General features: G+C 46.2%; 1 protein-coding gene across 1 annotated transcript in view; it reads right to left on the bottom strand.

Annotated features, from left to right (window-relative positions):
* LOC126249226 (E3 ubiquitin-protein ligase RNF220-like) overlaps positions 1–25,202 on the bottom strand; it is a 717,707-nt gene that overhangs the window by 86,647 nt on the left and 605,858 nt on the right. The window contains exons 6-7 of the mRNA XM_049950882.1: positions 11,895–12,047; positions 8,591–8,886 (exon numbers count right to left, since the gene is read on the bottom strand). Coding sequence (XP_049806839.1) covers positions 8,591–8,886; positions 11,895–12,047 — 449 coding nt within the window. The remainder of the gene's footprint in view (positions 1–8,590; positions 8,887–11,894; positions 12,048–25,202) is intronic.

The raw sequence follows: 25,202 nt of genomic DNA on the forward strand, positions 1-25,202 counted from the left end.
AAATCTGTAAAGGTTTCGCAAGTCGTCCTTGATAATGTTCTGACACTACGATTTTTTAACTCCTGCTTGCACACCAAACCGGTTTTGCAATTTTATCAGACTTTTTTTGCATCCTATCTTCTATTTAAACAATATTTTCTTTTGTTCTGCCTCGTTTCGATTAGTTTTCTTGTTTAAATTACGCTGTCCCGAACTGCCAAATACATTTTGGGGGCTAGTTTTACTTTGGTCGCATGATACGTCCGCATTCGATGGTCATAAACTGCTAATGTTACACTGACAGATCATTTTTGTCGCAGATGACACTCAACTCTCCAGTGAATGACAACGCACATTTTAACGATAAGATTCTACGTCAATCGCAGGCACATATGAAGCCTCCTCTTGTGAAAACGCTTGCCCATCATATTATTCTGGGAATGACCAGGCCGGAAACGAACGTTGGAAGCGCTTTTCGGCAGAATTGGCTCAGCCGCATATCAACTGTTGCTCACCGTTCTGTTCTGCCCCATTCATCTGGCCATGACGCGGCTGCGGTTAACCGTAAGAGTTAGAGGCTTCCATACCGCAAATAAACTGCTGCGGCAGAGGGGCTGTGCCTCTACAAACCGCACGTTCCTTGCACTTTAAAAATGATCTCACAGCGCAATTGTTCTGGTCGCTCCCATCCCCATCCCTAAAATTAGTGTCGAAGTAGATTAGCTTGTTAAGTGGGTTCGACGGGCGTATCCGTCGTAAGCGTGTTCATTCACAATCGGTACGATTTATTTATCCGTCTACTCCAGTCTGTTGTGTGTTTAGTGGGAAATGACACTACGTTCCAAATTATTTTACAGATACTTCCTAAATAGAGCATGCTTAACTTCTACAATAAATTCATTTACAATTGATCTTTATTTCAATTAACAGTTGAGAAGCTTGCAAAGTTTTTTTCATAGTGTGGCCCACAAAATAATGCTACAGATATTTTATAGTTCAGCGAGCCACTTACTACTATTGTAAAGGGAAAAGACACAGCTGAAATGATAAAGGATTTCATTTCTGTATCACATAAACCGATGCAATTGCACTGGCGTTACCCCGGTATGATGTTCACAGAAGACACCCAAGGGATATTTTCTACAGATTCCGGAGTCCAGCAGCCAATTAAACCCGTCCCCCCTGAAGATCGTAATGTCAAAGGACGTGAATGGACCTGACAGCAGTGTGTCTCATTTGTTTCTAAATAGTGCCGCACTCGCGACTATGCTGTCGGATTCCCCCCGGAACAATTACAGTGCTTCAACCCCCCCACCCCCGCCACCCCTCTCTCTCTCTCTCTCTCTCTCTCTCTCTCTCTCTCTCTCTCTCTCTCTCTCTCGACAATTTTTCAAGAAAATGTTGGACAATGTTATTTCCAATAGGCATTTGTCATTTTAGGTTTATCAGCAGAACAGTATTCTAAATTTTCTGTCATTTATACGCTATCAGTTTGCACGGCCATAGCTGGCGAAATTGATTAATTACGCGTGTTACGAAGCACAATATGCAGAGCCATTTCTTACTCCATCGAAATTTGTGTAAATAAAACTTGTAACGACTGTGAAGTGCATAAATGTATTAATGATTCTTTTGTTACGAGTGTCTGGTGCACGAAAAACGTTTGGTTTAGTCTCTTAGTAGATAATTCACATTTTTATGACGACTATAATGTATAAAGAGGAAACTCTTTCATTGTGATATACGCAAAAAATTCAAAAACAGTCGTAAGAGCTGTGCTACAAGAATTGCCATAAAATACTACTCCATTTCAACAAATTAAAACATCAAATGGTTCAAATGACTCTAAGCACTCTGGGACTTAACATCTGAGGTCATCAGTCACCTAGACTTAGAACTACTTAAACCTACCTAACCTAAGGACATCACACACATCCATGCCCGAGGCAGGATTCGAACCTACGACCGTAGCAGCGGCGCGGTTCCGGACTGAAGCGCCTAGAACCACTCGGCCACAGGGCGGGCAATTAAATTATCGACTGAAGTGATGGAAGACGTCAATAATGTCAAAACCCTGCACTGTCTTTGTTGTCTACTAGTCACCTTACCAAAAATTTCATCTGCAAAAGTTTAGTTTGCGATATGAAACGCGAGTTATCTACGAAGTTCATGATATGTGATATTTTTCCTATGGTTAAAGTACCCGAAATGGCCGTGAGGTTCCCGCTTTACGCGACATTCCGTTGACTCGTCACAGCTGCTTCAACTAGGTAGAAAAGCGGTATTAAAAGTTCTAAGTTCGGCGACGATGAGTAACTTCAACATTCAGAAAAGTATTTGCATTCCATGTTGGCAGCTAAAAGTTTAACACTTCATGTTTTCGTTCTGTTGTTACTGTGTAAAAGGCCGTGCGGTTAAAGGCGCTGCAGTCTGGAACCGCAAGACCGCTACGGTCGCAGGTTCGAATCCTGCCTCGGGCATGGATGTTTGTGATGTCCTTAGGTTAGTTAGGTTTAACTAGTTCTAAGTTCTAGGGGACTAATGACCTCAGCAGTTGAGTCCCATAGTGCTCAGAGCTATTTGAACCATTTGAACTGTGTAAAAACATTTTTTTCAGGGCAGGTTTTGACATGTAGTTGTGTGGGTATTGGTGATCTCTAATGGGCCACCCAAACCGTTGGGCCATTTGTTTCTACGTCTGTGAGGATCCATATACGTTCCCACGACTAGCTATGGATCTGGATCTATAACACGCTACCTTTGGTGACCCACGGGCCTGGCTCACTAACTTCCTTAAGCTTATGGGTCGCCATGTCATGTGACGCGACAGCAGCGCTCTTAGTACATGAAGTCGAAACTATACTAGCGGTTGTCTGTTGATGGTTGCAGTCACATCACTTTTACAGTATTCAATGGAAGCCAGATCATAGATGTTGGCCACTGAAGGGATCGTTTATACGATTGGAGTTCACCTCCTCAGCGTCACTTAAGGCCTGAAGATGACGTAATGACTCACGGAAACTGGTTGTAATATAATAAAATAACATCACAACGACGGCTGTTGACTAAAATTTACAGACGCGCGAAATTTGGCACGGACTTCAATGCGAGATGCCTTTAATAGGTTCCACAACGAAACATTGTCTCGAAATTTGGTAGAAAATCCGAAGAAATTCTGGTCGTATGTAAAGTACACAAGCGGCAAGACGCAGTCAATACCTTCGCTCCGCAGTGCCGATGGTACTGTTACCGACGACTGTGTCGCTAAAGCGGAGTTATTGAATGCAGTTTTCCGAAATTCCTTCACCAGGGAAGACGAATGGAATATTCCAGAATTTGAAACACGAACAGCTGCTAGCATGAGTTTCTTAGAAGTAGATACCTTAGGGGTTGCGAAGCAACTCAAATCGCTCGATACGGGCAAGTCTTCAGGTCCAGATTGTATACCGATTAGGTTCCTTTCATATTACGCTGATACAATAGCTTCCTACTTAGCACTCATATACAACCGCTCGCTCACCGATAGATCTGTACCTACAGACTGGAAAATTGCGCAGGTCGCCCCAGTGTTTAAGAAGGGTAGTAGGATTAATCCATCGAACTACAGACCTATATCATTGACGTCGGTTTGCAGTAGGGTTTTGGAGCATACACTGTATTCAAACATTATGAATCACCTCGAAGGGAACGATGTATTGATACGTAATCAGCATGGTTTCAGAAAACATCGTTCTTGTGCAACGCAGCTAGCTCTTTACTCGCACGAAGTAATGGCCGCTATCGACAGGGGATCTCAAGTTGATTCCGTATTTCTAGATTTCTGGAAAGCTGTTGACACCGTTCCTCACAAGCGACTTCTAATCAAGCTGCGGGCCTATGGGGTATCGTCTCAGTTGTGCGACTGGATTCGTGATTTCCTGTCAGGAAGGTCGCAGTTCGTAGTAATAGACGGCAAATCATCGTGTAAAACTGAAGTGATATCAGGTGTTCCCCAGGGAAGCGTCCTTGGACCTCTGTTGTTCCTGATCTATATAAATGACCTGGGTGACAATCTGAGCAGTTCTCTTAGGTTGTTCGCAGATGATGCTGTAATTTACCGTCTAGTAAGGTCATCCGAAGACCAGTATCAGTTGCAAAGCGATTTAGAAAAGATTACTGTATGGTGTGGCAGGTGGCAGTTGACGCTAAATAACGAGAAGTGTGAGGTGATCCACATGAGTTCCAAAAGAAATCCGTTGGAATTCGATTACTCGATAAATAGTACAATTCTCAAGGCTGTCAATTCAATTAAGTACCTGGGTGTTAAAATTACGAACAACTTCAGTTGGAAAGACCACATAGATAATATTGTGAGGAAGGCGAGCCAAAGGTTGCCTTTCATTGGCAGGACACTTAGAAAATGCAACAAGTCCACTAAAGAGACAGCTTACACTACACTCGTTCGTTAGAATATTGCTGCGCGGTGTGGGATCCTTACCAGGTGGGATTGACGGAGGACATAGAAAGGGTGCAAAAAAGGGCAGCTCGTTTTATATTATCACGTAATAGGGGAGAGAGTGTGGCAGATATGATACGCGAGTTGGGATGGAAGTCATTAAAGCAAAGACGTTTATCGAAATTTCAGTCACCAACTTTGTCTTCCGAATGCGAAAATATTTTGTTGAGCCCAACCTACATAGGTAGGAATGATCATCAAAATAAAATAAGAGAAATCAGAGCTCGAACAGAAAGGTTTAGGTGTTCGTTTTTCCCGCGCGCTGTTCGGGAGTGGAATGGTAGAGAGATAGTATGATTGTGGTTCGATGAACCCTCTGCCAAGCACTTAAATGTGAATTGCAGAATAGTCATGTAGATGTAGATGTATCTGGGGCTGCATGTAAGACAAATAGTGAATCAGCTACAAACGATTAAATTTATGAAATTCTTAATTCACTTTGTAGTGCCTTGTCAGTACTGATTCCGACAACGAAAACGTTTGTAAGCAGACTGCTGAAATCATATTAACGAGACCAATTAATGGCCTGCTACATGTTTGACTAACGCCATAGCCTTCAGATAACATGGAACAATAAATAACTTTAAATAATTAGTGATTGGTAGACGTTGGGAACTTAAATACAACGGTGGAAACTTAAATAGAAACGTTTACAATCAGTTTCATTACACAATACACTAACGGATATAGACGCCCAGGTATACTGGACATCAGACAGTTCCGAAATGCACCACTGTCGTTCCAGGCACACGCTTCGCTTGTTCATTGTATACTACTTACGGTTAATAACAATTTAATATAATCCCCATTGTAAAAACTGACGACACGTAAAGAAGGCTGTATTCCTACAATATAAATGCATATTCTTTTATACCAAGCGACAGGAATATTCTGCCCAAATTAAAATTCGAGATTTGTCTTCAACATCGTAGCTCGTCTCTACAAAATAACATTAGGTTGCCGCGTAACTTCGTACCGTTTTTGTTTTGCATGTTGGCATTCCCGTTGCTATGGATTTATTTACCGACTGTCATTCTTCTTTTGTAGTTCGTCATTGCTTTCTTTTCTCGATATTCTGAACTACTGATTGTGAATGATCTGTTAAGCTCAGTGTAAGGCTAATTTACAAAAGGCTCTATGTAGTCAATATGTGTGAGCTGGGATCCTCGTGAACTGCTCAAAGCAATAACTGGAAGTGTGCATTGCACTTACCACACCGCCGACAGAAACGAGATGTCTCGAAGATGGTAGCTCATTAGTCTCAACTATGACATTTACAGTCTGCAATATATAGGAGTACTCTTTTACCTCGGGTGACTTTATATATTGTCATTCGCCGGCCGGAGTGGCCGAGCGGTTCTAGGCGCTACAGTCTGGAGCCGCGCGACCGATACGGTCGCAGGTTCGAATCCTGCCTCGGGCATGGATGTGTGTGATGTCCTTAGGTTAGTTAGGTTCAAGTAGTTCTAAGTTATAGGGGACTGATGACCTCACAAGGTAAGTCCCATAGTGCTCAGAGCCATTTGAACCATTTTATATTGTCATTCTGTCATTTGGAGATAGTGAGTGAAGTGTCATGTGGAGAGATCGGAATATTTCCGGCATGTTCCTCTGTTTCAATCCATTAGAGCGGTGAGCCAGAAACATTAGCGCCGTGTCTGGTGATAATGCCACTGGACAGAGTATGGAAAGAAAATGGATTTCTCGTTTTAAGAAGGACCGTTTGACATTAGTGACTCTTCACGCTCAGGACGACTTTCGGGGTTTGATGAAGATCGTTTAAACGCATTAATCTACAATGATCCACGTCAGTGTATCCCAGAACAGGCAAATGTGATGAATTGTGATTATTCCACCATAATGTGACATTTACATGCAATGGAGAAGCTTAAAAAATCGGGTGTGTGGGTGCCGCATATTCTAAGTCAAAATCAGAAAAAAATCGGATGGCCATAGGTGCATCTCTGGTTGCTCGTCATCAACTGGCTCGTGAACGACACCAACCATTCCTATCCCTCATCGTTACTGGTGACGAGAAATGGTGTGTCTATGCTAACATAGGGAAAAGAAAGAAATGGTTGAACCCAAACAAAGCGGCAACTCCCCGTACAAAGGCCTGCGCGCATCCACAAAAGATAACGTTAAGCATCTGGTGGAACAGCGACGGTGTGGTGTACTACCAATTGCTTCCCAGAGCCGTAGGCATCACCGCTGACATTTATTGTCAACAACTGAAACGTCTTCTAGACGCAGTCCGAGCACAACGACCAGGAAGACTGCGTGAAGTGACGCTACTCCACGATGACGCCCGCCCGCCTCCTGAAGTCATTCCGCACCCGCATTAGTCACACGATCTTGCGCCCTCAGATTTTCACCTTTCCCGCTCTCTCTCGAACAACCTTGAAGGAACATCCTTCTCGGATGAAAATGCGCTCCGAACATGGTTCGACGAGTCCTTCGCCTCAAAACCACGCGATTCTACAGCCGCAGGACCGAAAAGGTACCTCAGCGTTCCAGACTGCTGTAAATGGCGAAGGAGAATATATTATTGGTGACTAACGCCTCTATTGTGTATATCTATTGTATTTATTAAACTAGCGGAAAACCGCTACAAACTGATACACCAATCCAATACTTCGTTTCAGACGCGCTGATTTCCGAGCTATGCTTCCCATCCGCCGACACTGATTTACACCACTGGCCATTAAAATTGATACACCAAGAAGAAATGCAGATGATAAACGGGTATTCATTGGACAAATATATTATATTACAACTGACATGAGACTACATTTTCACGCAATTTGGGTGCATAGATCCTGAGAAATCAGTACCCAGAACATCCACCTACGGCCTTAAAAATGGCGTTTATACGCCTGGGCATTGAGTGCAACAGAGCTTGGATGGCGTGTACAGGTACAGCTGCCCATGCAGCTTCAACACGATACCACAGTTCATCAAGAGTAGTGACTGGCGTATTGTGACGAGCCAGTTGCTCGGCCACCATTGACCAGACGTTTTCAATTGGGGAGAGATCTGGAGAATGTGCTGGCCAGGGCAGCAGTCGAACATTTTCTGTATCCAGAAAGGTCCGTACAGGACCTGCAACATGCGGTCGTGCATTATCCCGCTGAAATGTAGGGTTTCGCAGGGATCGAATGAAGGGTAGAGACACGGGTCGAAGCACATCTGAAATGTAACGTCCACTGTTCAAAGCGCCGTCAATGCGAACAAGAGGTGACCGAGACGTGTAACGAATGGCACCCCATACAATCACGCCAGTATGGCGATGACGAATACACGCTTCCAATGTGCGTTCACCGCGATGTCGCCAAACACGGATGCGACCATCATGATGCTGTGAACAGAACCTGGATTCATCCGAAAAAATGACGTTTTGCCATTCGTGCACCCAGGTTCGTCGTTGAGTACACCATCGCAGGCGCTCCTGTCTGTGATGCAGCGTCAAGGGTAACCGCAGCCACGGTCTCCAAGCTGATAGTCCATGCTGCTGCAAAGGTCGACGAACTGTTCGTGCAGAAGGTTGTTGTCTTGCAGACGTCCCCATCTGTTGACTCATGGATCGAAACGTGGCTGCATAATCTGTTACAGCCATGCGGATAAGATGCCTGTCATCTCGACTGCTAGTGATACGAGGCCGTTGGGATCCAGCAGGGCGTTCCGTATTACCCTCCTGAACCCACCGATTCCATATTCTGCTAACAGTCATTGGATCTCGAACAACGCGAGCAGCAATGCCGCGATACGATAAACCGCAATCGCGATAGGCTACAATTCGACCTTTATCAAAGTCGGAAACGTGATGGTACGCATCACAACTACGTTTTACCAGGCAACGCCGGTCAACTGCGGTCTGTGTATGAGAAATCGGTTGGAAACTTCCCTCATGTCAGTACGTTGTAGGTGTCGCCACCGGCGCCAACCTCGTGTGAATGCTCTGAAAAGCTAATCATTTGCATATCACAGCATCTTCTTCCTGTCGATTAAATTTCGCGCCTGTTGCATTTCATCTTCGTGGTGTAGCAATTTTAATGGCCAGTAGTGTACTTACGAGGACCGGCATGAAAACGGAAGAGTGGAGAGGAAGCACGCTACCTGAGCAGGGCGTGTCGCAGCGCGCGCCGCTCGCGCGCCGCGGCGGCGGGTAGCAGCACGTCGGCCTCCGAGTACTGCGCGGGCCCCAGCGTGGCGGAGTCGTCGCCGTCGACGACCAGGTCCCCGTGGTCGGCGTCGTCGGCCGTGGTCGCGGCCGTCGCCAGCCCGGCCGCCGCGTAGCCGCCCACGAGCAGCGCGGACGCGCGCACGCGCCGCTGCCCCGCCCACTCGTACTCCGTGAAGACGCCGCCCTCCACGTCCACCGGCTCGTCCGAATCGCCGTCGCCGTCGCCGTGCTGCAAAACGAGACACGCGCCGCTCCTCACCTCGGTGCATCACACTACTCTCAGCCCTAATTACTGCTTCCTCCGCTCGGTGTTCGGTCTTCCTCCTAAATGCGACCATTCCGTGTTTTCACTGTACACTGTCGAGACACATTATTATAATCACCAATCAGAACCTGGAATAACCACGGTTTATAGAACAGACAACAGGCACACAAGCTACAGATTACTGAGTCGGGTACTCGCAGGTCAAACGAGTATCCTGAAGCTACGCTGTCCGCAGAGCCGCAGTTGTCGGAGGGTGCCTACGAATTCCCACAGAGGACGCGGTCGTGATGGTCTCACAGATGTTGAATAGGCTTAATATCCCGGTATTTGGGAGTAGAAGGACTGCTTTAGTGTCTCGACCACGCTCTTCCAGTCATTTACGGACTCTTCTAAAAGTAAGTTTATCGCTGCCCGCCCGGATGGAAGTGCGGTCTAACGCACTGCTTTCCGGAATGGTAAGCAGCGCCTGGTCCCCGGCACGAATCCGCCCGGCGGATTTGTGTCGAGGTCCAGCGAACCGGCCAGTCTGTGGATGGTTTTTAGGCGGTTTTCCATCTGTCTCGGCGAATACGGGCTGGTTCCTCTTATTCCGCCTAGTTACACTATGTCGTCGATTGCTGCGCAAACACGTTCTCCACGTACGCGTACACCACTCTACCACGCAAACATAGGGGTTACACTCGTCTGGTGTGAGACGTTCCCTGTGGGGTCCACCGGGGGCCGAACCGCACAATAACCCTGGATTCGGTGTAGGACGGCGGAGGGGTGCCGTGGACTGCGGTAGTCGTCGTGGGGTTGTGGACCACTGCGGCTGCGGCGGGGACGGAGCCTCTCCGTCGTTTCTAGGTCCCCGGTTAACATACAATACAATACAGACAAGTTTATGGTTAATGTACCAAGACGAGCGACAGTTTGGAACAGGGCGACAAGGTGTATTACCTTGCTGAAACACCTCGTCTCTCCAGGACACGGAATTATGAATGCACGAATGAGATCTCTGAGGATGGATTAGTAACCACATCCGCTAAGAGTATCCCACAGAATACCGTGTAAACATTTACCAGACATTAACGCTCGGCCGTGCGCTCTTGCAGAGACAATGCAACGCGATTTTTCTCTGAAGTTTTTCTCCGGAGACGCCAACACTTGTCCATCCGAAATAGTAGAAAACTTGCCTACGCGGGAAAATCTGATAGCTTCTTAGCGGTAGCAGTTCACTTACGATAATGCACGAGCAACGCAAGTCACTTCCATACATGCAGTGGTATTAAAACTGTTTCAGACACACTGTGTCTGCTTCAGGAGCCCCTACGTACAAGGATCTGCTGAACTCCTGTCGTATATACGAGTTTAGTTTACTCCTGCTTAATTTGAATGGTTCCACAATCCGTGTCGATTGGCTGTTACGAAGTGTCGCAGTTGGCGACTACCTCTGAATCAATGGCAGCAACCGTTTTCCACTTCCGCAACTATGCACTCACGATGTACTTTCACACTTTCACAACAAGGGCACACGGGTAGTCCACAAACTTCGCTTGCTCCGAGTTACTGCTCACTTGGCTTTAAAGCTGATAGAAAACACTATACACCCTCCGAATAGGCCTCGGAAGGGCCAATGGTACCGACCGATAGGCATCAGCGCAGGCTGATATTGGGGGGGGGGGGGGGGGGATGTGGTCAGCACACCGCTCTCCCAGCCGTTGTCAGTTTTTTCGACCGGAGCCGCTGCTTCTCAGTCAAGTAGCCCCTCAGTTGGCCTCACAACGGCTGTGTGCACCTCACTTGCTAACAGCGCTCGACAAGCATAGACGGTCACCCATTCAAGTGCTAGCCGAACCCGACAACGCTTAACTTGGGTTATCCGACGGGAATCTGTATTAGTACTGCGGCAAGGCCGTTGTCCTCTAAAGTCCATAGTCACTCCTTTTCAGAAACTCGAATCGTCCATTTCTTTACTCATGACGGCTGTGATCAAAATGCCTAAAGACAGCTTGTCAGTCCCGTGATATATATTACTTCGTCAGTGGTTATCACATGATATACGTCCAGCTCAGTTCTAGGTGGTGGTCATAATTATCTGACACGACATTGTACACAGTCAGGTCATTTGATTCGATGCCCGCAAAACAAATTATTTGAATCAATATTCGTAGTAATTTAAAGCATTAGGACTCGGAATTCCACTTACCTTCATGCGATGTGGAGCTTTCTTCGCAGACCGAAACGGAGCCTGGTTTGCCATTGAGTCCCTATGGGTTCTAGGATAGTGGCGGAAAATCAATAACAGGCTGAAGTTGTAAGGTGGTCAGTGAGAACGGATCAGAAGATGAAGATGCAGCGTTGTCCATAAGGAACATAGATCCGGTGCACACTTCTAATTATTCAAGAAGCTTCGTGCGTGTACAAACTCTGATGCCAGAATGAATAGCTAGAGCCGTACAGAAATTCTTTAACATCTACCAGAGCATACTCATTAATTGGGCTAATCCCCACTGTCAGGTTCCAATGTTAACCTGAACTGTTCTGATCCGTCGCTCGAGTTAGCAAGTCACACTATTATTTACACTACGTTAAAAAATAAAAATAAAAGTGACCACAACGATTAAAACGATTGTAAGGATTCACGTAATTTTTAAAATCTGAAAAATTGTAGACCTGGTACCAGTAAAGGGAAGAACTATGAAAGATATAACAGCACTGATGCACTGTCTTTAAAGGATAGATAAAATGTGTCCTTACAATTACGTCGTCACTGCTGCGTGCGCGAAATTCATTACTCCATAATAATGATAAGCAGTTCTTCTTGTAACCCTTCTGTAAGTTATTTTTCCACTGGAGCTAAAAGAAAGGAAATTATCTTCACAACAGCAAGGGAAAGGAATGTTATTCAAACAGATAGTTAAGTACTGGACGTAAAACGGATAAGAAGAGAAACTTGGACACATGGGAGTGTAGGTAGGTATGAGACTGACCTTGCGCAGGCAGGCGTCTACGTGCGCGTTGAGCTCGTCGGGGCTTCCTGAAAGACGCTCGCTGCACACGGGGCACGTCGCCTCGTCCGCCTTGCGCTTGCGGTTCTTCAAGCGCAGCCTGCTCTGTCGGTTCGCCTTGATCCGCTGGTAAGTCTGCAACAAACAAGTCATCCCTGAACATCATACATGACTCCACGCATATCCTTCCCTACACAGCTTCTCTAATAACACACCAACTCAGAAGGCATTGACGACCAACCCTTAAGAAGTGTTTGTCTTACAGACATAAGAAATGAAAAAAGGTGAGCTGTGCGATTCGCAAATTGGAACTTCAATAGCATAACTGAACGTCAGAGATGTCCAAAAGCAAAGTGTGCAACAGGATCAATGTTTTCAAGATTAAGAGCATGTGTCATAAAAGGGTTCCAGGGACATATTAATTACCCAGCACATCTTCTCGTTCGCATCCACAAATTGGGCAGTGTAAAAAAATTACAGAGATTCAGGAAAGTATAGAATCGATGGTGGACATTCCTCAAAAAGTATCTCAGAATGAATTATGGAAAGGAGGGAAGAGGAACGTAATATATATATATATATATATATATATATATATATATATATATATATATATATATATATATATATATATATATATATATCAGCTAACGCCCACAATATTACAATAAACTGGCCTTCCGATTTAGACTGCGTGTCCTTTTCAGACAGAAAAGTGTCGCAGAATTACATGTATCGCGGCAAAAGAATAAATTCGTGGAGCTGCTGTATTATTCATCACATGAGGTTCTGCGAACCGTAAGGGCCTAAACCACACCGTCGTCGAGCCCAAATTTAGGTGAATATTAGAGAAACCAATGACAGAGTTTTCCGTATATGTTGAAATATACAATGTGGGCCTACAGCACACGTAAATCTAACTCAACATAAGATCAACAGATGTCAGAAGCACGACTGACGATGATGAGCTTAGGGCGTTATGGTTCTCGGCGTCTCACAGCAAGATGCTACATGAATGTCCCTTATTCTCTCGTCCTCGGGGACGTCACAGAGTCGCGCGAAATCCCACTCGCGATCGCGGCCGTAATTTCCGCGCTCCTGGGTCGACTTATTGCTCCAAAGATTTGCTACGAGACGTTTATTGGCACGCCGGGATTAATTCTCTGCATCTGCATACATACACGCATATACAGACAAATATTTCGTAAGCCAAAATACGGTGCAGGGCGCACTATACCTAGTACGTCCTCAAGTCTTCCCCTTTTCTCTTCCACTCGCAAATGGAGCGAGAGAAAAACGGATGTCTGTATGCTTCCGTGCGAGCCCGAATCCTCTTATTTTCTTTACGCGGTCCTTAAGCCAGATGTACGTTGATGGCAGTAGAATCGTTCGCCCGTCTGCCGCAAACTCCGGTTCTCTAAATTTACTCAATCGTGTCTAACTGAAAGAACGTCCTCTATCCGTCAAGAGTTCCTATTTGAGTTCACTAAGTATTATATAATATTAAAGTGTCTGATGCAGTAAACTGTTTTATTTATACTTATTAAATAATACAGTCCTCATGACGCCATACTTTATGAGCGAAATGTTCAATAAGTATTCCACCCACAATACTCAGCAGCACACCTCTGAATTGCTTCAACGTCTTTCTTTAATCCCACCTGGCGAGGATCCAAATTACCCTTGCGATACTCAGGAATGGGTCGCACACGAGTTCAGTGTTCACGGTTTCCTTTATATATGATCTATACTTTCCTAGAATTCTCCAAATAAATCGAAGTTGACCATTCGCGTTCACTGCAATCGACCTTACGTACTCGTTCCATTTCATATCGCTTTGCAACGTTGCTGTGTCTAACTGCACACTACAAATACTGTATTCGAGCATTACAGGATTATTTTTCTACTATATCCTTTAACTTAGGTTTTTACACATTCAGAGCCATCCATCACACCAAACAGATATTCTATCCACATGGATGCTCACTGGCATATCTTTTGTCTCTACAGAGAACGACAGCTTTTCCATTACACTTTCCTGAGCCACTCCTGAACAATACCTTTATCTCACAAGAACACTCGCAGTCGAGGGTAACGAAAGGGATTCTATTACTTAAGAAGTATTATGATGGAAAGACCGCTTGAGCTGTATGATAAATATTTATTTATGAAACAAGTAGCTTCATGGCGTTAAAGTCACATCTCCAGGGATGCCTCTGTATAAAAACAAGAGCAAAACGTTTAAAGATCCAGTATCAGTTAAAATGTAGCTGAACTGTACACTGAACTATATAAGAAAATTACGTACTCACATTTATTTCGTAACTTAGTTCAAGCGATAACTAGTAGCCGACCCAACACTCTCTGTCCAAATTGTGATAAAACTGTTCAACCGTTAAGAGGTCGGTAGTCAAGTTAAAACACGGCAGAATGCAGTTCATCCATATTTGAACCGATACTGAATCTTTATACGTTTTGCTCTTGTTTACACACAGACGTATCCCTGAATATGCGACTCTAACACCCTCAAACAAGTTGGCTCATAGATAAATATTTATCATTCAGCTGAAGCGATTTTCACATCATGATACAGTTCTAAAGCTGTGGATTTTCTGCACTTAAGAAGTCCTGTAGACACGTACCGGAGAATCTGTTACGTATACCCGGACCGTCGTTTAAGAGTCTGGAGCGTGCACTGTGTCAAACAATTTCCGGAAATCTGAGAATATGGAATCTGCCAGGTTCCCAACGCCCATGGTTCGCAGGATATCTATCGTATGAGAAAAGGATAATCTGAGTTTCGCATGGGCGAAGCTTTCTAATTCCGCGCTGAACTGTGGACAGAAAGTTGTCCCTCGCAAGGAAATTTATTATATTTGAACTGAGAATATGTTCAAGACTCCTGGAGCAAACCGATGTTAAGGATCTTGGTATGCACTTTTGCGGATCCGCTCTTTTACCCTTCTTATGTACAATAGTCACCTTCGCTTTTCTGTAGTTGTTTGGTACTTTGCGCTGTGTCAATTTCGAAGGTAATTCTCTGTAAAATCGAATTGGGGTTCCTTCCGGACCTGGAGACTTATTGTAGAACTCTTTCAGTCCCTTCTCAATGCAAGGGATGTCTCTTCCTAAGTCATCCACGCGAGAGTTTGTGCAGAAGACAAACTATAGTATTTCTGTACGATCTGCCTGCGTAAATGATTCGTTTTAATGTGAAATTTAAAACTTCGGTTTCCCTTTCGCTGTCTTCTATTCCCAAATCAAACTGCTCGACGAGGAACTGAACAGAACCATTCGATCCGATAAACCACTTTGTGCAGGAGAAGAATTTTCTGGCATTCTCGCCCAGAGCTTTCGCTTATGTACTAGGGGCGTTCAATAAGTAATGCAACATATTTCTTTCCTCGGCCAGTTTCGGCTGACACATGTGGATTTTGTTGCGCGCCATCGTGGAATATTCCCGCTTCAGCTCCTATAGTTTCATGAAGTTCCGATTGTTGGCGGCGCTATACGAAACGTCTGTAACGGAGGTGCGTTCGAAGTAGAGCTGCCATTAAGTTTCTTTTGGCAGAAAATCAGAGCATCGCATATAGTCATAGGCGCTTACAGAATGTCTGCAGAGATCTGGCAGTGAACAAAAGCACGGTAAGTCATTGGGCGATGCATCTGTTACCATCCCAACAAGATCGCGGAAACCTGTCCGATCTCCTGTGTACCGGCTAGCCTTACACAGCTGTGACTCCTGCAATGTTGGCACGTGCACCACTCTCACTGGAGGTGATCGACGGATCACAATCAACAACCTCGCTACACAACTGGACGTCTTTGTTGGTAGCGCTGACACACTCGTCCACCAGTTGGGGTACATAAAAGGTTAGTGACCGATGGGTTCCTCGATGCCCAACAGAAGCCCGTAAACAGCAACGAAGAACCATCTGCGCGGAATTGCTTGCGTGCTAGCAGGCTGATCGTGACAATTTTTGTCGACCATCGTCACGGGTGATGAAACATGGGTTCATCACTTCGAACCGGAAACAAAACGGCGATCCATGGAGTGGCGCCACACCACCATTGCTCCGAAGAAAAAGTTCAGAGCTGCACCCTCAACCGGTAAAGTCACGGTGACCGTCTTCTGGGCCCCTGAAGGGGTTATTCTGTTTGCTGTCTTCCGTCATGGTGCATTGATAAACTCTGAAGTGTACTGTGCTACCCTCCGGAAACTGAAGAAACGAGTTCAGTGTATTCGTCGCCACAAAAATACAAACGAACTTCTTCTCCATTACAACGCAACACCTCGCACAAGTCCGTGCGACCGAAAAGAGGTCACAAGACTTCATTGGACTGTTCTTCCTCATCCACCCTACAGCTCGGACCTCGCAACTTCCGACTTACACCTGTGTGGCCCAATGAAGTGTGCACTCCGCGGGAAACAGTACGTGGATGATGAGGAGGTTATCGATGCAGCAAGACGTTGGCTGCGACGTCGACCATTATACAGGCCCTCCCAGTAAGGTGGCGTAAGTGCGTCGCATTGGACGGAGATTATGTTGGAAAATAGTGTTTTCTAGCTAAGAGATAGGGCAATAATATTGTGTACTGGAATTCTGAACAAAACCAATCTGCTTTCAGAGGAAAAAAAATGTGTTGCATTACTCATCGAACGCATACTTTGTGCATCAACATTTTTATGCACAAACGAATATCAACTAACTTTGGTCTGTCGACATTTCTGCTTTTTTTCCCCGAGAGTACAATAGCCTGTGTTTTCTAAGAATTTTCCAAATTTTGTTATCAAACCACTATGTGTTTCTTTCAACCTTAATCTCTGAAATGTTCTACTATTAAAACTGGTCTAAATAAGGATCACCGGAGTCCTCGACCCGCAAGAATGTGCTAATGTTGTTAGTGTTCGGAAACCTATGATTACTCCCCTAAATGCATCACAAAGATTCTGAGATCCGACCACTGAATTGGAAAACATGCTACGCTAACACTCAATACACCGCCCCCTCCCAACTTAAAGAGAGAGAGAGAGAGAGAGAGAGAGAGAGAGAGAGAGAGAGAAGCACCGCTGCTTCTCCCGATGGCGCTGTCAATGCTTCTCGTATCTTGTTTCCATAAATCGCATTTCTTTTGGTCCTCCCCCTACCAAAATTTTCAAGACACCTATAGTCACTCCGCTGGGTTAGTCAATGTACATACGATTTTTACAGGATGCGGAGCGGGACGGGTGAGCTTCGGAAGGAAGGTGGCGAAATAAAAGTTAAGTTCACTGATCTTCGGAAATATTGTTGGTATACGGAATACAGAAATGACTCCTCCTGGAGCCTGAGAAAAGGTTCACTGCCAGTCTATGAGTTTGGTCAAAAATAATTAACGGGAGAAGTGGCGGTTCTCGTTCGTGTGGCTGGTGGCCGACAAGCCGCCCGCATTGGGCTCAAGTAAAAGACAACGTCTTCCCAGTCTCAAAACTGGAAACCAAGAGAGGGGCAACTCCGCTCTGCCCTTCAAGACCTTCCAGCGGACACATACGTGTCTCGCTTCTAACGTTCCCCATTGGTTAAGTGCAATAAGCAGAGGTCTGAAAGCGTACCCTGCCAGCGGCTTATACTGGAACGAACTGCTTCTGTCCAGAAGGACAGGTCGGCCGCGGTGGCCGTGCGGTTCTGGCGCTACAGTCCGGAACCGCGGGACTGCTACGGTCGCAGGTTCGAATCCTGCCTCGGGCATGGGTGTGTGTGATGTCCTTAGGTTAGTTAGGTTTAAGTAGTTCTAAGTTCTAGGGGACTTACGACCTAAGATGTTGAGTCCCATAGTGCTCAGAGCCATTTGAACCAGAAGGACAGGCTGGGTTCTCACGTATGCATAACAAGAATTCACGCCCGTAGTTTAGTTGGAAAGCATATGAGAAAAATTTCGAACAAAATTCTGTGACGAACTCAAAGCTGTCCCATGATTGGCTGACTATCCTATAAAGATTTATACATATCGATTTCTCCTCAACATTTTTGTGACGTCATATCTCATGCGTCATGCTATGTAAACAGTGTGTGTGTGTGGGGGGGGGGGGTGTTATGGGAGGGGATGAAAGGCGACAATTCTTCGGTTCATGACATCGTTACCTTTGCATAATTCTAACATTAAAATAAGAGTATACTCATTCAAATGTCGTTTTTCAAGAAACACAGCACAATACAGAATGAGTTAATGTTTTCAACAAGCAACTTGTCGATATTACGATTAATTGCAGCAGTTCAGATGTGACCTCTACTAAAAGAAGATGTGTTGTTTGCCTCTTGGTGGACATTAAATCACAATCTGAAACTGAATCATGTCCTCAAAGTTAGTTTGATGCCCCTGTCCCAGGAGATAACATCCATCTAATTCGTAATCACAGCTTTGTCTTCGATCGTAGCTAACAATCTCAACACAATAGAGTCTGCCGGCCACAGCATGCCAAACTCCACCCGTGCACCGTGTGCAGGGCCAGGCCCGACCTGTCACTTAGCTTTGCTCAGTCCTCATCAGAAGTGCTCAGCACAGCGCGAAATTTCGCTTAGCATTGCGGTGTGGCATTTTTCTGTCGGCACAACTCCCCGAGTTCGGCAGAATCGTGCTCTCAGCGCTGTTTAACCTTCGCTATTTGTTCATGGAATGATAGACGTTCACAAGTCCAGTGAATGTTTTCACAAACAGCAACTTTCTAGCGATCTATCGTCTCAGTTCTATAAAATGAATGGGAATTATAGAAGAGCGTGATGAGAATTCCCAATTCCCATAAGCGACATTTACTGTATATTTGCTACGAAATGATATTACAATGCCAAGCAGAAAGAATTTAAAGATTTAGTTGACAATGAAAGAGCAAATAAAGTACAACTATCGACAGACGACATTCATTTTTCCGTGCATCAAAAAGCACTTTGTGCTAAACGTGCAGGCCTGGGGCACGTGAGGAAATTGCCGGTACGAATAGTAAAATCTCTGAAGTTGCTCGCACTATTCCATTGTCAGTGCAACAGTTCTCAGTGGAAATAAATGAAGAGTACGGAGACCTCATATACATACAACAAAAAATGTTTTGCATCACCCCGGTTCCCAGAACTCCAGAAGATAGACGTTGACTGCGGATATTATATCACAGACACTGTCCCTTTGAGTGTTCAGAGATGTCACTAAACCTGCCCAAAGATGTAAACAACCATGCATGAGCAGCGCCTATTAGACGGAGGGGGTCCGACAGACGATCAGTTCCAGTCATTCCTCCAGGAAGGAGGTACACGGCTCGTGTTGTCTCCAGTTCAACCATGCCTAGATGATCAATACCGCGGTTCAATCGCGTCCGCATTGTTACTATGTGCCAGGAAGGGCTCTCAACAAGGAAAGTGTCCAGACGTCTCGGAGTGAACCAAAGCGACGTTGTTCGGACATGGAGGAGATACAGAGAGACAGGAACTGTCTATGACATTCCTCGCTCAGGCCGTCCAAAGGCTACTACTGCAGTGGGTGACCGCTACCTACGGATTATGGCTCAGAGGAACCCTGACAGCAATGCCACAATGTTGAATAATGCTTTTCGTGCAGCCACAGGACGTCGCATTACGACTCAAACTGTGCGCAATAGGCTGCACGATACGCAGCTTCACTTCCGACGTCCGTGGCGAGGTCCATCTTTGCAACCACAACACCATGCAGCGCGGCACAGATAGGCCCAACAACATACCGAAAGGACCGCTCAGGATTGGCATCACGTTCTCTTCACCGACGAATGTCGCATATGCCTTCAACCGGACAACCGTCGGGGACGTGTTTGGAGGCAGCACGGTCAGGCTGAACGCCTTAGACACACTGTCCGGCGAATGCAGCAAGGTGGAGGTTACCTGCTTTTTTGGGGTGGCATTATGTGGGGCCGACGTACGTCGCTGGTGGTCATGGTCTCCTGCAGGAGAGCTTCTGAAAAGTTTGGAAGGTAGGAGACGAGGTACTGGCAGAAGTAAAGCTGTGAGGACGGGGCGTGAGTCGTGCTTGGGTTGCTCAGTTGGTAGAGCACTTGCCCGCGAAAGGCAAAGGTCCCGAGTTCGAGTCTCGGTCCGGCAGACAGTTTTGATCTGCCAGGAAGTTTCATGGGACAGCCATGTCGCCTTAGTATCAAAGAAGGCCCAAGAAACGGAACTGCACTGCAATATCTATGTGCTGGTTGCCTAAATAAAGTTCTGGATTGGGGTGGGCTGTAGGTCTACGGCAAAAATGCATAACATGCATTTTGGAGGGAGAAAACTGTAAGTAATGGAAAAAGGGCCACGCAGAGACCCATCAGGTGGCGCCTTGTAACTGGTGTTCAGCAGATGCTACCAAGTGGGAGCTGCACCAGATGCAAAAGTCGTCGACATACAATGCAGGGGCAACCACAGGCCCAACAGAAGGTACAAACCCATTGATGGCTATGAGGAAGAGTGTGACACTTAACACAGAACCCTGTGGGATACCATTCTCCCGGGTCCGAGGGGTGCTGAATGAGGTACCAACTCGAGCCCGGAAAAGCTGGCGGGATAAAAACTCGGGCCGCAAAAGGCCCAGTCGTGGAGGGTACAAAAATGTGCCGGAGCCAATCCATGTTATATGCCTTATGTAGGTCAAAGAGGACCGTGAAAAGATATTGGTGGTTAATAAAAGCCTGTCGGACTGCTGTTTCCAATCTGAGTAAATGGTTTTCCTTCCCAGAAGCCACACTGACACGGGGACAAAAGGCCCCGAAATTGGAGTACCCAACATAATCGGAAGCTAACCATCCTCTCGAGTAATTTACAAAGTATGTTGGTCAGGCTAATCGGTCTGTAGCTGTTGAGAGACGTTGGGTTCTTCCAGGGCTTAAGGATTGGGATAACTATGCTGTTTCAGCATTGTAATGGGAAGGCACCCATGAGCCAAATGCAGCTGAAGACCCTGAGTAGATGTTGCCTCTCGGTAACGTCAAAGTATTGTATCATCTGGTTGTGGATGGAATCTGGTCCTTGTGCCACGTCATGTGAACAGGTAAGAGCCTGCACGAATTCCCATTCAATGAAGGATTCAATATAGGCTTCACCTTCGTGGAGGTTGAAACAGAGGGGGTTTCCAAAACCTGTCATTTCTGCCGCAGAAAGGTAGCAGGATAGGAAGAAGACGCCGATGCCGTCATAAAGTGTGTCACAAGGTGTTCTGCCAAGGACCTATGTGTCAATACACAGAGCACCCTCCAGGATAAGACACTGGAAAGCTGATTGTCGCTGGCAGCCTAGAAGGCTGTGGAGCTTGGTCCACACCTGTGATGAAGAGGCATACGTCCCCAGGGAGGAAACATAGCGCTCCCAGCATCCCTTTGTACTCTGCTCAATAAGGCACAGGGTCTTAGCATGGAGATGGTTAAAAGCGATAAGGTTGGTCTGTTAAGGCTGTCATTTAAATCGTTACAGCGCCCGTCGACGGTCCTGGATAGCGATTGCCACGTCCTTAGTCTACCACGGTACTTGTCGACGACGGGGCAGACCTGTGGATAGGGAGATAGCAGTGCCAGCGGCATGAAGGGTAGTATTAGAGACGTCTTGCACGACCGCATCAAAGCAATCTGAGACATAGGTGTCTAAGAGCACAGCAGACGTATATAAAGAAGACCTATTGGCTCTGTGGAATGCCCAACGTGGGGGCCTGCCTGCCTGTCGGCAGCAGGGGAATGATAGAATCACCAGAAAGTGGTTACTGTTACAAAGATCATCATGGGGTAACCAGTGTAGGGAAGCCACGAGATCAGGTGAGGAGAACGTGAGATCGATTGCAGAAAAGGTGCCATGAGAGGCACTGAAGGGGGTAGGGGAACTGTTATCGAGGAGATACAAACCAAAGTCTGTGATATGTTGGTCAATCAGAAGACCCCTAGCCATCAAAGTGGCACTCCTTCACATGGGGTGGTGTGCAACAAAGTTCCTGAGGAGGAGATATGGGGGCGGAAGTTGCAGTATTATGGTAGGCAGTTCAACGTAAGGAAGTTGCCTACCTGGAAGGAGGCAGACACTGCAAATGGTGATTGCTGGGATCTTTCACACTCGTACCGCTATTGCTCCCAGGTTGGTATTGAAGGGGATCCAATCACTAATGACATCAGTGCGAACCGAAGTGTATACCGTTCAAGATGCTATCCTGGGGCTTGTACGGTTCCAACAGAATGCCCGATATCCACTAAACGTTAGAGAGTGGTCATCACGGAGCTGCGCTTTTTAGAGAGCAAGAATAAAAGGAAATAAAGTGTTGTATTTCCCGTAGGTGACAATAATATCCATTGCAATTCCATTGGATAAGTGTGTGGCGAGAGTGCAGCTTAGACATAAAAAGCCAAGGGAAGGTCATGTCACTAAGTCAGTGGTCGTCACCGACGAGGATGGGGTGACATCCTCAAGTAAGAGCTCAGACTCAGGTTGTGAGTGGGAAGATGGCACCTCAGGTGGGACTGGTGGGAGAGCGGGGCTTGTCATGTTTCTCCTTCTTCACTTTCAGAGGATGAGGAGGGCAGGGCAAACAGGGACAGCAGGTTTCTGCGAGATCCGGGGCCGAAAGACAGCAAGCAACTTTGGGACACACAGACGGTGCATCTTGTGGCCGAGCTGTGGTAGCAGGCTTCTGGTCTGAGAGACACTGGGGAGAGTGGTCCATGGTGGTTGCCGAAGAAGGGGGCACTTCTTCAGCCAGGTAGAGGGAGTGGCACCCAGAGGGAAGGGTGTGGGAACCTAGGGGAGGGGGACGAGGATGGAGCTGGGATAAGGAAGAGGGGAAAGGATGTAACAGAAGCAAAAGTTGATGAAATCGACACTGTGTGATCATATTTCTGGTGGGCCTCCGCATAAGATAGGCGACTCAGGGACTTGTACTGTTGGATCATCTTTTCTCTCTTGTAAGCTGGGCAATTTGGCGATCGTGGAGAGTGGCGGAACACCTGGGCTTCCCTCATGCAGTCGGCGTCAATGGTCAGCACACAGATGGTCTGTTGTACAGCAGGAAGACATATGCCCAAAATGCAACCACCGAAAGCACCTCATGGGTGGAGGGACGTACAGCTTCACGTCACATTGGTAACAAATGACCTCAGCCATCTCTAGGAGGGTATCTCCTTTGAAAGCCAGAATAAAGGTGCCAGTATTGGTGCAGTTGTCTCTATTGCCCTTCTGCACACGTCAAACAAATTGAACACTGTGTCGTTCCAGAACTAACCTGGAGTTCCTCATCAATTTGCAGGTAAGGGTCTCAATGAGAAATGACTCCCTGGGCCATATTCAGTGACTGGTGAGGGGTAACAGACACCGGTATGTCAGCAAGACGATAACAAGCATCAAGAGCTGCAGACTGGGTGGCAGAAGAAGCTCTGATCAACAGGGAGTTCGACCACATCTTACTGAGAGCCTCCACTTCTTCAAACTTATCATCAATATCATCCACAAAAAACAACAGCTTTGTGGCAGTGAATGTGTTCCTCTCCATCCGACCAAGAAGCTGGCAAGTGTTTCATCCCAAGACAGAGAACCTGGCCCTCCTTCCACGGTGTATCCAGGGAAGGGAAGGCTGCAGGGTCATTTGAAGCAGCACTCAATGAACATTACCATTCGGAGAGACGGCCATTTAAGAATGGGCAGATGTTTGCACTTGATATGCTTGATGCACTAAGCATCCACGCTGATACCACTCAGTCTCATCAGGGGCTATCCTCATGTGTGCCACCCAGCCACAGTAAGGGTGGCCTGGTACGGTGGCCATTGCCGGAAGTTCCTACACTCCAGGATGATAAGCAACCACTCTGTGGCATACATGGAGGGGTTGGGGGGGGGGGGGGCAGCGGCTCAGTAGCGTGATCACTGTATTATCAGGAGGCTCAGCCAGGTGAGTACATAACAGTCCCACCACACAGACTGACTACACACCCTAGTGACCTAGTCCGGTGGAGAGGGGCTATGGCAGGGAAGCAAGGAAGGGGGAAGAGGAATGCACGCAGTAAACGCTAGGGAGGATGATCTTCTCAGATAGCTCACACTAAAGACAGAAAATGTAGAAATGGAGGTCAAACCCGAAGGAACAAAACTGCAAGGAAAACAGGGAACTGGGTGGATAGCCAGGTCGACATGAATGGGAAGAGGGGGGCAGCAGGAGGGGGCAAGGATAGGGAGGGCATGGTGAAGGAAATGCAGTCAGGTGCCTGCCACACACGGACTCACGAGAACCGTGAGCCCCTTGGGGGGATTTAAATGCAATGTGGTTGCAGTTTTCCTCTCTTCCCTTTCCTTGTGCTCAGGTGGCATTGTGTGGCGACGGGGCAAATGTGAACTAAGTCTGAGCGCTTTGGCACTCATGCTCGTGCATGGCCCGTGAGCTGAAATTTTGGCCACCTCTGGTGTGGCATTATTCTGGCAACTTCCCAATATTTCACCTCATTACAGCAACAATAATGAGCTCTTTTTCTGAAGTCCTGAACATGTTAATCTGCAATGGATAATTTTTTTCGACGTCTCCTTCATTGTCTTGATGTCTTTTCAAATTTCAATTTTATGAATACAGTAGTGTTCTGATTTTACCACATTAATTATACTTTCATTTTTTTATGGGGCATTTTGCAACTAGTGGAACTCAAAATGTATTATAAAGTCTTATGCTACCCACCTGTTTTCACAGTCTGGTCTCCTATTTCGTAAAATTCGTTTTACTTGTCCACTGTTTCCTGGATAATAATCCAAGTCGATAAATATTTATTGAGGTTGCTGACTCAAGTCAGTGTTTCATACCTGCGCTGCTACCATACTGACAGTTTCATTTACTGTGTCTTTTAGTTATGTGTGAACAACTAAGAAACAAAGAACCTCAAAATATTACTGTTACTTATTGCAGAGACCATTCTTTTTAATGTCACACTTTTAGGATGCTGCATCAGCTGCTCATAATAGGGTAACATGACAAGTACAGATAATGATCTTATCTCGAGGTCACTTCTGCTTATAACACTTTTATGAACTCTGTCCATCCACCTGAGACAACTGGGTTTGTTATCTTCTAGGTTATCCTGAGGAACACCCGCTTTGCCCACGTATCTTGGGCAATTGTACATAGTACAATCAAGGACATGATGTAACCTAATACAGGTCACATGTCATACACGTGCCTCTCAGCGAATTGTGACTGTTTCTGAGACCAAATTGAAGGTCACCTGCTCCTCCCCTACTTCCTTCCTCTCTAGACCAATAGGAATGAAGTTCCCCTTCCCCATTTTTTAGTGGAAAT

This window comes from Schistocerca nitens, chromosome 3 (genome assembly GCF_023898315.1).
Source record: "Schistocerca nitens isolate TAMUIC-IGC-003100 chromosome 3, iqSchNite1.1, whole genome shotgun sequence".
Taxonomy (NCBI): Eukaryota; Metazoa; Arthropoda; class Insecta; order Orthoptera; family Acrididae; genus Schistocerca; species Schistocerca nitens.